The 17,758-nt window shown below is 44.9% G+C and overlaps 1 protein-coding gene across 1 annotated transcript in view; it reads left to right on the forward strand.

The window, feature by feature from the left end:
* Positions 1–5,540, forward strand: part of LOC142814456 (phospholipid-transporting ATPase ABCA3-like) — a 173,909-nt gene extending 168,369 nt beyond the window's left edge. Inside the window, exon 6 of the mRNA XM_075893218.1 lies at positions 5,290–5,540. Coding sequence (XP_075749333.1) covers positions 5,290–5,532 — 243 coding nt within the window. The 3' untranslated portion in view covers positions 5,533–5,540. The remainder of the gene's footprint in view (positions 1–5,289) is intronic.
* The last annotated feature ends 12,218 nt before the right edge of the window (positions 5,541–17,758 follow it).

The raw sequence follows: 17,758 nt of genomic DNA on the forward strand, positions 1-17,758 counted from the left end.
GTGTTGACTTGCAACTTTTGGAAGAGTTTCTTCAACCCATCTACATCATTACGACTCTTCACTGCTTCCAAGTTTGCAAGCTCTTTTATGTAGGTCTCTCCTAAATTATCTTTTTGTCCGAAGGTTTTTTTCAGAATAGCGACTGCATGCCCGTAATTCTGATCAGAAAACTGCAAACCTTCTATGAGGGACGCAGCCTCACCGCTCAAAGACGCCAGAAGTTAATTAAATTTTTGATTCTTCGGCATGTTCACTCTGTTATGCACCGATGTCTCTAACTGATGCCAAAACATTGGCCATGCTCTTTTTTCCCATCAAACTTGATCATCTCAAGACGTGGCAACTTAACAAGCTCTTGCGTGTCCGAGATTTGGTTAGTACCTTGCACTGAGCTCGCCGTTTTAGTGACTATTCGCGTAGTCAGTTGCGTCGTTTGTTCCAACTCGCGTAACTGCTTCTCTATTTTTGTCGTTGCAGCGACGATCTTCATCTCATAATGCAAAACTGTTTCAAAATCTGCCTCTGCGTCGTCTTCTTCAATGAACGGTTCAATCTGTTCATTAACTTGTCTTAGCGTCTGTGACACGCTCTTCATCTGGTTCTGAAGCATCATGAGTTGCGCTCGATCGGCGTCTTCTTCTATCTTCTTATCGAGTTCGCTCGTAAGCGTCGTCACTTTTGTTCGAAGCGTCTTCCGCTTCTTCGATAGTACCTCTTTATTCCTGCTTAAAACGTGTTGAAAGAGCACTTGCCTGTTTATGTGCGTCTCCAACAGTCGTCGGTCGTGGTCATTCTCTGGACGGTTCGTCCTTGAGCCCGACGCCACTGCTTCGTTCTTCAACCCGTCATTGCGAATGGGGAAGTCTCTGCGTCTGTCTTCAGATCCTCCTGGTCACGGCACCATGTTTCAGAAGGACCGGAGAGACCGCAGAACCGATACTGCTTCGATTTATTGCTGACAGAACAAGAATAAAAAAATATGTGCAGAGCGTGCCCCTGGATACTTTTTCCTCGCCTCCGAGCTCCATCTTCAATATGTTTATTACAATATATATATATATATATATATATATATATATATATATATATATATATATATATATATTTATATATATATATTAAATGAACTTGCAGATTGCACATTTGAAAAGGAAATTGTCTTCACTAACGTTTCGGCCGTGGCACCGCCGTCATCAGAGTAAGTAGGTGTGATACAATGCAGCTGCTTTTATAGACTCACGTGAACTCTCGGTACAGCAGCTAGGACAATCAAAGTGAAAAAATGGTAATCTTTGACTATTCGCAAGAAAACTGTTTTCAAGGAGCCCCATAAATATGTTTGCGTAGTTTGGTCCGATTCTTGTGCCCATAGATGTACCGCTAACTTGAACATAATGTATTTCATCAAATTCCAAATTAAGTTCGAGAATGAGCTTAAGCAACGTAGCTAACGTAGATGCGAACACAGGTTTGTCGGCGTCATAATCGTTGTACGCGCAGATAACTGCCTCGATGCCATCTGAGTGAGGGATGTTAGTGTATAGTGACGTGACATCTAACGTAACGAGAAAATATTTAGAGGAACTTGTTGGTCAAGAATATCTGTTAGAAAGTGATTGATATCTTTAATGTAAGAAGAAAAGCTGGACAACATGGTGTTGATGAGGCTATCTCCATAACGGGAAAGGTTCTCTGTCACTGTTCCAATTCCAGAAATTATAGGTCTACCGGGATTATCTTGCTTATGAATTTCGGTAAGAAGGTAATACCTGCCAGCTACTGGGCTCAACGGTATTAGGGATTTTAGAGTGCTGTAGCTCATTTCTTTATCATTAAAGAGCGCAGTCAGACTATCATGGACAATAGCTATGAACTCGTTTGTTGGGTCATGATATTGCCGCTTGTAATATGATGCATCACTAGGCAGCTCAGCGATACCGCATCATTGTAGTATGGCGTGTAATAAAGTCACCTATAATGCGATGTGTGAACCGCGTTGGAGCCAGAATTTTGGGTAAGTCGGGGCGCTTATTTTTAGGGGTGTTGTATATGTTGATTACCAAGAGTTCTTTACCTGATGTTTGGTTCGACAGGATTACGTCAAAAGCAGTGTACTTGGTTTCTTTCTCTGAACAGCTTCTCGTAGAGGTTCGATCTATGAATAGAAAAATTTCACGAATAAGTATAGGGTGATGTTACCGATGGCACCTGATATCCTTTCAGAGAGAAAGGCACAGACCCCGTCTCCTGCAGAGCCACTATATGAGATGGTTCAGCGGAGTGTTGAATGTATGCGGCCAATTGAGAGTGTTTCTTTCTGATGCTTCTACAATTCTACTGATATATGTTTATATCAGATGAAGACTGAGTTCCGGATAGAGAAGGCAAACCTGCTCTTCTGGGATTTTCTAGGTTACTAGAATTCACCATGTTGGGTTGTTGTGGGAGTCGGAACTCCCAATGGTGGCTGTTCGCCTGCTCCGTGTGCTGAGAGGAAGTGGCTGCCGAATTGCGTTGTTTATGCTTACGGGTTGGTCATGATTGAGCTTCCATTTCGTACATGTCATAAATTGCAGCCTCAATTTTCTTTTCAATCGGTGACAAAACGTGGTCTCCAATCTCTGGAGGGCCTGTTCTTGTTTGTTAATCAGTTGTGTTTTAACAGCCTTGATATGATTCATGCATCAGTGAATAAACAGGGCCGTCCATGAGACAATAAGCAGATTTTGTTGCGCACTCACAGAAGCCGTACGGACGCAGCCTGCCAGTCGTTTTCAATGAAGCCTGGGTCCGTATGGCTGCTGCGGATGCGTGACTATATCTGCCTAATATGCCTAATAAATCTCATTTCTTCTTGCAGAAAGAGAAGTTTTCGTAGAGCGCAAAATGTGGCAACTCGCGCTTTTGATTAGAGCCCGGAGGGTACCTACAACAGTTTGACGAGATTTTCTGTAGCCACGTAGTTCGGTTAATGTTATCGTCGGACATCTGCAATTCAAAGTCAGCCTGTCTTGCGTGCGTATAGAATTCGTCAGTGCTTTTGTAGTGCATGAATCCAATAACACTCATTCTACGCCGAAAATAGTGTGGGCTCACGATTTCCTCTCGAAACCATGCCAACGCAGTGCCGCTTGTTTTTGCGCGTTTGTTGATAGATGGCCGCACAATGCAAGCGATTCTCTTCTGAACGAGTTTTTGAGCGAAATACTCTCTGCGTCCAGAAAAACGTGGTGAGTCAAGCGGTGTTGGCGAAGTTGAAGTCGTTTGGCGGTGCGAATTTCTCTGACTGTCTAAAGGAAACAGATTTTACTTGCATAGAAGGTTGTCAGTGCACCCAGAGTGTAAACGGCAATGAACGTTCAGCTGCTTCCTCACGAGGAGCGAGTTGCAATTCACTTCCTTCGTGCGTTATGTTTTTCCATGTTTGTAAGTAAATTTGATTGTATTTATGTATAATCCTTCAGTGAAGTCAAAATGAAAGGATAGTTTTTCTTGTTCATTGCATGTAGCACAATTACAGTGGAGTGGTGCAATTCACCCGAGGCATGCTATGAAACTTTTGTTGGCATACTTCAGCAGCATCGGTCCACTAGACAAACTCTAGCTGTAGCCTTACACTATGGAAGAACTAAAAACGCGCGTCTTCGTTCAATGGTCAAAATGTGGCATTTTTTATTTTTGTTCCATCTTATATGTTTACATGTTATGTTTTATTTTCATCTCTTTCCTTTTCCTCACTATCAAACCCCAATCCCCTTCTCCACGCATAATAAGAAGTCGGTGATTTTTATATGCCGGCTAAACTCTCTGCTTTTCAATAAAAATTCGCTCTTTAACGCGCTCGAGCTTGGGCAGCGAAGCAAACAAAATGATTAGAACTGTCAAACTTGCAGTAACGACCACAATCCACGCTCCTCTGCTTCTCTTGCACTTACCTTCTGGATGATATTGTTCATCGGCAAATTTTCGCAATTTCAACGTTGCGAAAAGCATGCATGTGTCTTCGTTTCGATATTCTTGTTTCGATCGTGCTGATGAAACCAGGAACAATTTATTGCAGTGAATTGCGGAGGGTTAGAGTTTCAGCATGGCTGTGAAACAAGTACTATCTAGTAGGACGTTAAATACATGTGCGCTGTTGAAGAAGAAACTTCATTGGCCGAGAGAGCAAGTAATGCCGACGGCGTATTATGCTTAAAAACTATCGCCACGTTGAAAAATCGGTCCCGTGTAGCCGCAATGGTGCACTACTCGCTTGCGGCCTACTACAGCGGCATATCCGTCAGGCAAGCTTGGTACCACTTACCTCGAAAAGTCGTTCCGTATACTTCTACTTCACGCAGTTTTCTGTAACGCGGACAGGATTAAGCAAGTCATCGTTGATGCATGGTCGATAAGTTGACAGCACCACTCTTCGCGCTGCGCCAAATAATCACATAGCGAGCGTATACAAGTTTCTATCATTTGTAAAAGTACTTTGATCCGAAACACATTCATTTGACAAGCACAAATTCAACTGGCGAAAACGTCGCGGGACATCGTTCGTGCGTCTTCTCTTTTCTTCAGCGAGTTCACGGGTTGACTCTCAGGCAGCCATTTTAGATTACACAGCGCATTGCCTATGGCCCATGCGCATTGTGAATACCGCTGACTTTTACTCCGCTATTATTGTTACCTACTACAACAACCAAAAAAACATGTGTGAGCACAAGAGTTTGTTAAATCATTGATCATGGATGTTAGCCGTCAGAATAAAGATTTATCACTAAGCATCAACAGGGGTCGTTCCGCAAAAACTGTGCCATAATTTTCAACCAATATTAAACATTTTCCCTAAAGACGTACAGAGAGACGATCACATAGGATGCATTGAAGTTCTTATGTAAGTACAAGTGTGACTTTCGCGTTACACTCATTATACCGTGTTATACGATGACGAAGAGATCAACCATGTTTCTTCTCCAAGACCTGTTCATTCCTTTAGTAAGTATCGTCCTTTGTGAACGCCCAGGCAGATCGTGCTGTACATTGGCGTATGGAAAATATTCCAGTTATTGTTAATTGTGAGGAATGCTTTCATTGGATGGGGGAGTTACGTGCTGTCCGAACAATTTTTGTACACGAGTGTTGTTATAAATGCGTGTGCTGGTACAATTGTAATTTTTATAGCAATATAGAACAAGAAGCGCATGTCTCTTTTGATTAGAATAATACTGGGCTTGAATGTGTGTTATCTAGTACAACTTTCTGTCCCGAAATCATGCTGATTTGTGAAATCTTCGTTCGCAGATAAAAGGACTGGATTCTTGCATAATGCCTGCAATAATAAAAAAGCGCCTAAATGATGTGCGTCTTTCCGATAGAGCAAATGCGTTCCCTAAAGAACTCTCCGGTGGAATGAAGAGAAGGCTGAGCATCGCATTGGCTTTACTTACAAGCCCCGAGGTGCGGATTTTTCAGTTTGTAAGCTTTTGCATGCTGCAGAAAAAAGAATCGTACAGTAGTACCTGGAAGTTTGATGTTTTCTGTTGACACTCTGGTATCTTTTACTGTGCAGCTCAATAAATGTTTACGTAAATATCAAACATTTTATTCGGTGTCTGTTGCAGTAGTGTATTTTAATTCCACATGTCATATTTCTATAACGGAGTATATACAAACGTGACGTATGAATGCTATGCGCAACATGAAGTAGTTAATACAGAATAAATCGCATTTCTGGTAATTCAAGTGATTCAAAATAGTTTTCCATACTTTTCACTGTTTGGTTTAAATAGAAGACAAAACTTTTCCCTTTTACCTCCCGTTTCATGTGTCAGAGAAGTTACCAGCCTCAAAATTCGACACGAGATACACGACTATCACACTGAAAACCGTTCAGTGACCTGTTACACCGATAGCCACATATTATTTTCTGTGTTCACCTTGTTTTCATGGTCAAGTTTTAGATAACTATATGTTGCCACATGTACCTGTCTGTAAAGATACAATCGGGGGCCGAGGTTGTTTGAATAAATGAAAATAAACACGCAACTGTACACGGGTGTAGCCATAACACTTTCAGAAATGGTTTGCTTGTAGCGGAAATAAGGGGTAGAACCACTGATTTCCGTTGCAACAAAGGTGAAATAAAAATAAGCGGTAATGAAGATGAAATAATCACTTTGCGAACATCAATGCACTTACGCAAATATAAAGCGCAGGAGAGTACCGTTACGCCCAGCTTAGGATGCACCGTGATGACTGTAATCAAACTGCCGCCATCGCTTCACCATACCATTGGCATACTAAACGAACGTCGACGTAAGTACAGCTTAGTCTATTTGAAATTAAAAATAAATTACATGTCTGATTCTCCTACAGTGGTTCCTTAAGACCCCTTCAACCATGACCGCCGTTTTGCAACTCACACTTCGCATCAATGTAGTACGTTGTCGTCCTCTATGAAAGAGAATACTCGAGCGCGTGGCAGATCCGGCAACTACTGACAGACCCGCCAATGAAAATCCAAGGAAATCACGTCCACCTTTGGTGCCATAGCCAGTTGTGATACAGGAGCAGGAGTGTAATCTAGTGGTGTTGTATTACTACAATGGCTTGTTACTTCAAAAGGACCCTTTTTTGGGCTAGTTGGTGCATACTTGGTGCAGAAGGCTGAGGCGCAAAAACATATCGTGAAGCAGGAAAGCAGAAGAGAAGAAAGAAGAGCGCCAACTACCAATTGTGTAATGACCGTCTAGGAAACGCATAGGAAAGAAGACAAAACCGCACATGCGTTCACAGTCAACAAATATCGCACAGCGTCATGATCAAGGCACTAAGTTATCCAAAAACTGCATTTCTGTTAAGTACAACATAATAGATGTATCCCTGATACAATCGGGCCCTTTATTTTTGATAAAATAGGCTTCCAAGAGCTCTCTAGCTGTTTGTTCTTTGCTCCTACCAAGAATCATGATTATCTCAAACAATGGCACACATCCACAGGCTTTACAGTGCGCTGGAAGATGCACTAGATCACTTTTGGCAAACATTTTGCATGTTCCCTTAGTCTATCATTAATGCAACACCCCGTTTGACCGATATAGAACTTGCCACAGCCTAGGGGAGTCCCATATACAACGCCTTCTGCGCAGCGCCTAAAAAGTCTTGTGTGCTGCTTCTGGCAGCCCCTTTGCTCTTCGCTTGTGATACGCGGGAACAATTGAGCAAGTTTGTTGGGAGCTGAAAAAACGATCGGAACGCCGTAACGGGAAGCCACCTTCTTGAGGTTATGGCTCACACGGTCTTTCTCGTCTCTCCTTCGGGCGCGCTTTTGCATTAGCTACTCTATCTTTCACCCTCTGCAGCAGGAATTTCACCCTCTGCAGCACGGAACTAACGACGGACTGAGGCCAGCCTTGGAAAGTCCTTGAAGTTGACGCATAAAGCTAGCTTGCACAACATGCTCACACAATCTGTGTAGTGCCAACTCTGAGCAAAGTAGAGCGATTCCGCGTTTCAGCCTTTGAATGCGCTGAATCGTAAAGTAACAACTCCTTCTTACTCCGAGGGAGGTACGCACAGCATACGCGACCAGACGAAATTGTCAGGTTAAGGTCCAAAAACTGCAAAGAGCTATCTTCCGGAAGTTAATTAGTGAACGTGAGCTCCTTAGCATTTGCTCTAAAAACATCTAAAACCTGCTCAACCATCACAGGGAAAGGAAAAGGGCATCTATTGTCAATAACAGATAAAAATCATCTACAGATATAAATGCCTTGAGAACATTTGGATGAGATGGAGTAATAACACCTTGTAGTGCAGGGTCAAAGGATGATAAAAAGACGTCACATAAAATCGGTGCAACCTGTGACCCAATGCAAATGCCCTTCCTCTGTAAAAACATGCCTTGTTGTAAAGAAACGAAAGTGTGGTTGAGATATGCTTTTAGGGGGGTAACAAAATTAGCAGATGACATCTCCATTTTAGACACAAAAGTGGCTTAGCACTATCTTCTATACACTATTTAACTGCCCGAAATAGCTCCGGATGCGGAACCGAGTAAAAAAGGTGACTTACATCTACGGAAAAAAGGTTCCCTATTTTATGGTTTCCGTGGAAAAACTCAAGTACTTCATCGGAATTTTTTGTCAAGAAAAGGTCATGAACTTCAAGAAGTTTTAGGGCTTTGAGCAAAAAACTGCTAACCTGATTTTTTGCTAAACAGATAAGAAGGAGCAAAAAAGATTTCCTTACTGCTTTTTTCCGTGCTAAGACGCATAAAGCCGACGTACCTTTCCACACCATCATTAGTGAGTGTGGAACTTGGCAAAATCGTTCTTTTCTTTTGCTTTTCTGCTTCATGATATGTTTTTGCGCCTCAGTTTTCTGCACCAAGGCTCGTTATTTTGTTGACACGTCGAGAGAGCGTGCAGAAGACGACAAGAGTATCTGAGAAAGGTTGTGCTCAGTGTCGATGATCGTTACATCCCTTGCGGGAACCTTACCCCGCTTTGAGGTAATGGCTAGAGAGACGCGGGCGTAATCAGTCGTAAAGAATTTTATGTCACAGAGTATCAAGGTGTTAAAGGGCAAGACAGGGTCGCGACGATACAAAAGTTACAATGGCGAAAGTGCAGTCGTCTCGTCACGACATCAAATACAACCAAAAGTAATTTATGATAAAGCGGCGTCTCAGTCACGTTGATCCTCTCGGAAAGGCGCAGTTTCCCTCCCTAGTGGTTGCTGATTGTTCCCAGACAAACGAAATGTATCGTTTGGAATATACAGAGATCATATTGTCGCGGTACAGCGCGAACCAAAGGCAGATAAACGTTGACCCAGCGACTCTCAGCAGCCGAACAGCAAGATTGTCTTCTTTATCTTTGATCAGCCAGAGCTCCACTACCTGGTTTCCGCCAAATCCCCTTATCGTCATTTTGGTCAACCAGTACACACGCGTCATTGGCCTCCCTCTTGATGAGCATCGCCCCGATGCTAAACCAGTAGTGCAGTTTTTTTTGTCTGTTCTTTAATAAGTGTCTTGCGCAGTCACTACCTTTCATAAGGGTTTATGCGCACAACGTGAACTAGTTCAGGACAGTGCTGGCGAAGCCTCGTACTATATGAACTGCCGGGAATGACCTCGTAATTAACATCACTCAGTTGTCACAGTACTAGATATGGCCCAAAGTATCTCCTTAGGAGCTTTTCAGAGAGTCCTCGTTTCCGTATGGGCGTCCAAACCCATACTCTGTCGCCGGTGTGGTGAACGACTGTTCTGCGGCGAGAATTGTAGCGGCTCGCGTCGTACTCTTGTTGTTGCGGGATTCGCAGGCATGCTAGTTGCCTCGCTTCTTCCGCTCGTTCTGCAAACATCTCGGCGTCCGATTTGATGTCGTCGCATTCGTGCGCTAGCCTCGCATCTAACATGGTTCGTATTTGCCTTCCGTGAATTAGGCTGAACGGGGTCATCCGGGTTGTTTCTTGCTTGGCAGTGTTGTATGCAAACGTGATATATGGCAAGATTTCGTCCCAATATTCGTGTTCGACGTCTACGTACATTGAAAGCATGTCTTCAATTGTTTTGTTCAGACGCTCTGTAAGCCCGTTCGTTTGCGGGTGGTAAGTGGTGGTCTTACGATGGGTTGTTCCACTCAGCATGAGAACTTGTTCCGAAAAAGCAGCCGTAAATGTGGTTCCTCTGTCAGTGATTACGACGCATGGTGCACCATGCCGCAGGACAACGTTCTCGATGAAAAATTGTGCCCCCTCCGCTGCTGTACCTCTCTGGATAGCCTTTGTTTCAGCATAACGGGTAAGGTAATCAGTCGCGACGATAACCCAGCGGTTCTCAGCAGTATACGAGGAAGTGGGCCGAAAATATCCATACCAATCTAGTCGAATGGTGTTCTTGCGACCTGCACGGGCTGCAGGAGGCCAGCTGGTTTAGACGGTGGTCATTTCCGTCGCTGGAAGTCGAGGCAAGTACGAACATGGTGCTTTACGGTTATGGTCAGTCTTGGCCAGAAGTAGCGCTACCGTACTTTGACCAACGTTCTTGTGTAACCTAAGTGGCCTGAAGTCACCTCGTTGTGGCATGCTTTGAGTACTTCGGAGCGAAGGGCTGCTGGGATGACGAGCAAATACGCAGATCCTGACGAAAAGAGGTTTCTTTTGTATAGTACTCCGCCCCGTAAGCAAAGTGATGACAGCGCTCTTACGAAAACAGTTGGTGCCTTCTGAGATCTTCCCTCCAGGTAAATAATTAGGGCAAGTAACTCAGGGTCGCCACATTGTTGCTGTGCAATAGCGGTGGAGCCAAGCACACCCAGTAATGCTGTTTCGTCCTCATCGGATAGAGTTGCCAATTTAATGGGTGAGTGAGATAGACAGTCGGCGTCCATATGGCGGTTGCCTGACTTGTGTACGACAGTCATGTCGTACTCCTGCAGCCTGAGACTCCAACGCGGTAATCTCCCGGTAGGATCTTTAGGATTCGTCAACCAACACAGTGAATGGAGGTCGCTGATAACATTGAAAGGACGGCCATCGTTGTCCATGGTCATCACCGCCAACGCTTTATTGACTACGGCGCACGCCAACGCCGCCTACGGATAAGCCTTGACCCTAAAAGGCTTCGCCCCTAAATATCGTTCGCTATTTTTTTATCTGGCAACGGGCGCAGTGCCGTGAAAAGACGTCACAAAGTGATAAGGAGTTGACCTTTGCGTCTTGCGTACCCGTCGCCATGGCAATCATCTGGTTTTTCTTGACAGAAATAGAAAAAGTACAAAGTGCGTCAGCACCCACACGTAAGAATGGCTCTTTGGGGATGCAAGGAAAACGTCATCCTTCGCTGACACAGCTTACAAGTAACATAGCGACGCCATGAGTGTCAGACACTGGAGGCGCCTCATGTGATGGTAACTACGAGTGCGACCTTTATCTCCTGCTTTAGGAGTGTGGTGAAGTTTCCTGACGCTGGCTGATCGCCGATACCTGAGAAGGACTAGCAGCAGCTTAGGACCACGAGCCTGAACGTTTAGGTGGTATAATGTATTATCAGACAAAGTGAACATTACAAAAGGAATGTCGGGAGTACGTAGCTTAGGTGGACTACAAGTTTTCAAAAACAGGGTTTTGTCATTACTCGTTGCCTATGTAAAAAGACTGAATGAGAACAGAGTAGAGATGCCCACGTCAGCAGAGAGAGGGTCGTCCGGTTGACCAGTGGAATTGCGAGAAAGGCAGTCGGCATCGCCGTGCATGCGTCCAGGCTAATGCAATATGGAGAAGTCGTACTCTTGCCGTACAATGCTCAACAAGCAAGTCGTCTAGTTGGGACCTCGAAAGAGGAGAGTCAGTAGGATGCGCGGTAATCAGTTGAGGCTGCGAAATATTTGACAAAACAATTATAGTCGAAATTTCATGAGAGCCGAGCCAAGCGCAAGAATTTCTTGCTCAATTATCGAGTAATTGCACTCGGGCATGAAGAGAAGAATACTGTTGTAGCCCACTACAAGGTCCTGGTCTTGTTGATGTTTAGTGAATATAGCTCTGATGCAATGACCATTGCGGCGCCAATAATATGACCAATATCCCGATGTGGGTAACCCAGAATACCCTTGGCAGCATTCAGGCCAGTCTGCAGCAAGCAGCATTGCTCGTGCAAAATTACGGCCTCCACTAGGGCCTCGAAAATTTACCCGCAAAATTAGAGCATGTACAACAGGTTAAAAAGTTCCCAGGCCGCTAACCCATATTTCCTTGAGGGAGCGTGGCCTGGGAGCTTCTGACCACCCCTTCTTCTCCTTCCTGTACGAATTTTTCCAAAACAAATATGCACGACACAAATCACATTTTCTTCACGCACCTGGCCAATCCTGGATTGCGAAGACATTTGCGCCCTAGGGCCCTTTTTACACTCGAGCAAGCAAATAGGCACAACCCTGTGCAAGGTACTTGCGGTCAAAAATCAGTTGGACCCCATGGTTCGTCGGGTCTTGAACAAGCGAGCGGTTTTAGGAGCCGTGATGGTCTGTGCCTAGTCAATGCTGCTTTAGCAGTGAAATTTTGTATTCAATGCCCTACGTATGTTTGAGCAAATGAGATGTGAAGGCGCTCGAAGGTGCTCTCCACAAGCTATAAGCATACCCTTAACCTCCCGATCTCGACGTGAAACCGGCGTCTTGCAGATTTGGGTATGACGAAAACTTATGAGCAACTCGGATGCTCTTCCCACCAATTAAAACAGAGTTAAGAAGTCACAGGTACTTGCGGAAGATATCTGTTACACCTCTCAGGCAGAAGCCCCGTCATGGTGGCCCAGTGGCCAAAGTACTCAGCTGCTGACCTCCAGCTCGCGGGTTCGAATCCCAGTTGCGGCGGCTGCATATCCGATGGAGGCGCAGATGTTGTAGGCCCATGTGCTCAGATTTGGGTGCACGTTAAAGAACCCCAGGTGGTTGGATTTTCCAGATCCCTCTACTACGGCGTCTCCCATAATCATATGGTGTTTTGGTACGTTAAACACCACATATCAATGAATCTCTCAGAAAGAAGAGGATACTACTATCCTCGAAGACTGGCGTTGTGCGTTGGTTATCCAGCTTCTGCCACAGAAGATGGATAGGGTAACTAATGAAGGCAGGTGAACTGCATCGGTTACTACCTTGCAATGACACTACGGGTCTCATTTTAGTGTTTCCCCACAATCGCGTCCGACCCTTACCACGAGAGGTTGTATACGAAAGTAGTATTTCATAAAAACGCCATGTTCGAGAGTTGACTTTTGAAGCCCCGGACATTACTCAAGCGGAATAAGTCACCGTATCTCCTACTGCATCTCGGAATATTATAACAGGTTTGCGGAGTGCACAAATTATCTTACGAAAAGTCACGTCACCAGTCGCGCAGCTCAAATAATGATTGAATTGTGTCATCTTGACTCTCTAAATGCACGTTTAGTCTTCTGAATCCCAGCTCGCGCAGGATAATTTGGTAACTAGCTGTCTATGTCACGACCCGTCCACCTAATTGCCGGAAACCTCCTCGCCCTCTATCACCTGGCGATCTAGAACCTAACCCGGTATTCTCGTTTCGAGATATCACAGCTATGTACAAATCGAACAGGCTCTGACTTCAACCGCCGATGGTGCGCCTTAATAGAGCTGATGAGCACATGTTCTTACGCCTTTTCACTAAAACAGTATCATGCCAGGAAATATTTAGACATTCAATCAGGCCTTCTGCAGGGATCGCGCTCACTGTGGTCTTTCGCTTTCGGATACTTTCCACATGCTGCGGGCATGACCATCTAACATGTAATCCGGCGGTCTCCTCAATGACGTACCCTTCACCCCTGCCCGAAAGAACTGGAAGGCTGCCCTCGGCCTTGGAGAGTCAACGAGAACTCGTATTAAGGGCGCGTGCCACCTCGGAAGCAGAAGGGGTTACGCAAGGTACTCTACTTAGAGCTTGGAAAGAGTCAGCTCTTAAGGCCACTGATATCCTTCAGTTGTAAATACTATAAATAAATGTTTTTCATCAACAGGACAAAGAGGCATTGGCTTCTCAACCTCTTCACAAGTGGTTTGCTGTTCTTGGCAATAGAGAGACATTTCAATTTGGCCTTCTCGGGCGCGTGCCCGCACTGCAAAGATCAGCGTCCTGACACCTCTAAGACATTGTAGTTATACGTATTCGATCCTACATATCGACCCCACCCCGTTCCGCGCGAGGTGACTGGGAAGCTGCCGTGCTCGGCTACTCCTACCTCCAATCTCCACAGACATTTGTGGCTAGAACATGGGTAACCGTGGTAACTACACCATTTGTGAATGCTGTAATGTTTCTGAAGTACGGGATAATTTGACTCGCCTCAACCACACATATTATTGTAAAAAAAATGATTTTCTACCGTGACCGCCACTTGTTGAAATGCACGGGCCAGGCCTGCACGCTGACGAGCTCCGACCAAGAGGTCAGCATGCGTGACGGAGAAGGAAAGCCAGGTTAGGCGTCAGTTGTTTTTGATATTATATAGAGTGCGCCTTCGCAATTCAGCGTCCTCGTTAGCTCTATTGGCTGCGCTGACGCCACTGGCAACACCGCTCAACACAGAAACGATTACCTAAGAGCTATGAATTCGACATTCATTCAGTCTTAATGAATTGCCAAAATTGTCGAAATGTAAAGACATTCTGATGCTTTCCGTGTGGCTCTTACAATACTGAGCTAGTTAGAGATGCGTAGCACTTATGCTTGATTTTTCATTCGCTGTTTAGCAGAAACACACTGTAAATTGTACGTGTGGAGTAGCGTCAGCCGGACATGTCCACTTTTATAGCTGAACAATAACACGATATTCATAACAAATAGGAGGCACCTCAAACGCTTTATTGTTTGCCAGCAAAACCTCCTACGAATCCTACGAGCCTTCATTCTATCATTCAGGCTGTTGTGATCGAGTGTCTTGTCTTGGCCACGCTTGGAAGCGTAGAAGACGTTCTTACTTCACCGCGCTTCTTCAGTGTCCGGTAAGCGACCGCGGAGCAAATTATCTAGGTCCGTCGACTCGCCTCCAGCCCTTAGGTCGCGCTCAGCCATCGGATTACTTGGAAAGGGCTGTTTTGATGCCTGGGCTACCTTGAAAGAATGCACTTTTGTGCGTTGTTTGAATCGTTGGAATGCACCTGACAAGGAACGCAGTGCCGGAAGAACTGGGGTGCCTTTCGAGTGTTGTTTTTATGCACCATATGGAATGCCCGGTGACAAGGCCTCCTAGATGAGTCATCCTTGAACCTTACCGAACCGGAGGGATCAACTCTGCGCGTGAGTTTAAAGTCAGCGCAGCGTGCCAGCTGTAACGTGCTTTTTGTGTGTGCTGCCCCCTCCCTATAGGACGATTGGTGTGTGCCTTTTCTCTTTCCTGGAAGAGGTGGTGACCGCCTTTTTGTGGGCGCAGTAAAAGATGACGATCTTATTGTATCGTCCTGGACGCCATTCTCTTTCGTCGCAGAAAATCTCGGAAAGACGGAAGGTATAAAACGTGAGGGGAGAGCGCTCGGGTGTGCTTTTTTTTGCTGACAAACCACGCTATCTAAACATTCAACTTTTCAGCTCCGTCTCCTCAGATCGTTTTCACCTTGACCCTTGCATGGCTCCGGGTCCGGACAGAGTACCCCAGTCGCAACAGCGCCTAGTCCAACTTGCTTCTATCGTGAAGTCCGACAGAGCGCAAGCCGCGTCGCGGAATGATGGCTGTCCTCAGCAGCGCCATTCAGATGAATTTCGAAAGCGATTGACTGTCAGAATACCACTGTATGCACTCTAACAGAGTTTGTCTCTCAAAACATGATCGGCAGTCTCACTCTCGGCTTTGTGCTTCGTAAGCACTCATTGGTCGCCTCACTCAGACCCACTTAGATTCAGATCGGGCAATGCATCGGGGTTAGTTTCGATGAGGGATATCTTGTCGAGCTTAAGTGCCGACAAGATATCCCTAAGATATCCGAATAAGGGAAGTTTTGTCAGTATGGGTCAGAGTACGTCCTTTAAAGTCAAATACTTTTTAGTGTGAGTGACCGTTATTTGTTTTTTGCCAATTTATGGTCTCATATCTTCAAGTCCAGCAATACTATCGGCCTTATAACAGCGTACGTTTACATAAAAATCAATTTATACATATCTGAAACCACTATAGCCTTCATGTGGCAACTCGATATTTCATAACCGGAGGCGCAATTTCGGGCGGGCAATACCACGACTTCCCTCCGCAAACTCTTCCTTCTAAATTTATTTGTAAATTATACTGTGGCAGTGAAGGATTTTTGAAAAAAAATCACAGCGTACACACGGCGTTAACGATAATATGAGTGGGGCGGAGCGCCTGCCCGTACGTCTGTCTGTCAGCTCGTCAGTCAAGTGTACGAAAACCACTAATGCGACCTAGTAATGTTTTCAAAGATATATACACACAATACCCCCTTAGGATCAATTCATAAACTACAGGTGGATACATACTACTTTTAATACTACTACAGCAGAGGAGGGAACGACCCACGGGTCAAGAAGCTTCGCACCTAACGCCTTTATGGTAGGCTTGTGTGAATAGTGAATTTTAGGTTCGAAGCGGATTCGAAGCAAATAGTGATTTTGGTCGAATAATTTCGAATCGAATTCGAATGGTATATATGACATATAAAAAAAGGAATACTTATTATGACCTAACTAACCTACACAATATTTCTTTTGAAGTAAAATAGGGGCTCTATGCAAATGCATTTTTTTCGTTCAAAGGAAGTCGAAACAACATTGAGTAGCAGTTTCCGTAGGATGCGAGTTATAACCTGTGGGATAGTTAACGTTCTATTATTTATTATACTTGGATCATATAAGTCGTCATACCAACATAATAAAATGAAGAATTGATTTGAGGGTAACATGTTCCTTTAAAGGGGCCCTCCAACACTTTTTCTAGTAGCCATGGAGCCAGGAAACATACGTGCAAATTTACCGGCGCAAAGTTTCTAGAATCAGTCCAGTGCGAGCGGAGTTCCAAAAATTCGTCGCACGCTGCTATTGCATTCTCTCCTCAACCCGACGAAATAGCTGGAAGCTAAGCAGGGAGGAATGTCACGGTGAAAGAAAATACATCACACACACCTCAAGAACTTGGAAGCATCTTTTTTTTTCTTGGAATTCGCGGCTTTTCAGTGTGATTGCCCACGTACTCATGAACAAGAGGCGGTCTCCTGTGGCGGCCCCGGTAACGAAGAGCACGCCATGCTCAAATCAGCCAATGGCTGTGACAAGTGATTTTTGAGCTTGTAGTGTCATTTGTTAAGAGAAGAAAGCAACTTTTAGCTTTAAAAATTTAATGGGCATTACAGGCCGCAGCTGCACTATATTATTTGCTTGCGTATTCTCGGTAGCCTCGACTACCGATCGGCAGTATTTTCTGACCATGTTTGATTAGTGTCTCAGAGACCTTTTAAATTTGATGGGAGGCTTCGCGGCAAAGCGAATTTTTCTCGGAGTGGTGTGTTCACAGCTTAGCACTGTTACATAGCAGTAAAACTATCTCTACAGGCGGTAACATGCAGAATAATATACACATATTCGTTCAGTGCGAATACTTCGAAAATATTCAATATTTGAAATTCGAATCGAAGCCAATTCGAATACTGGACTATTCGTTCGAATATTCCAACCATTCAGATATTCGCACAAGCCTACTTTTTTGGTAATTGAAACCATTTAGAACTGGTATTTGAAGGTGCAAAATATAAAGTGAATCGTACAGCACCAGACTACTAGCCGGTGCACATGATTGCAGGAAAATATTGTGGGGTGTGGAGACGATGAAGGATGGATGCCGAGATAAAATGTAACGATCGTATATTAACGGGGTGGGAGCAGCAGCCGGCAAGCATGCGACCGCTGTGCTTGAAAAGTTAGAGAAAGAATCATGAAACCAAGTTTGGTAGCTTCGGTTATATACCCAGCAGTGATGACATAAGCCTCCGCTGAAACTGCGGTGGCGTCATTTTGTATCAGAAGCGTGTTGCAGGAACTGGCTGTGTCACGCCAACCTCATCAGTGACGAGATGAAGCCTGCACAAGTCTGTGCGCAGTGGTCGCCACATCAACCCCCTCCCTCCCAGGTGGAGTGCAGAGGCGTCAGGGTTTGTTGAAATCTGGGAGGTGTACCAGACGTCCAGCGCCAGTAGTGAAAGGAACAGGCTGCGACGTCGGTGACTGTGGAAGGATG

Source organism: Rhipicephalus microplus, chromosome 4 (assembly GCF_043290135.1).
Source record: "Rhipicephalus microplus isolate Deutch F79 chromosome 4, USDA_Rmic, whole genome shotgun sequence".
Taxonomy (NCBI): Eukaryota; Metazoa; Arthropoda; class Arachnida; order Ixodida; family Ixodidae; genus Rhipicephalus; species Rhipicephalus microplus.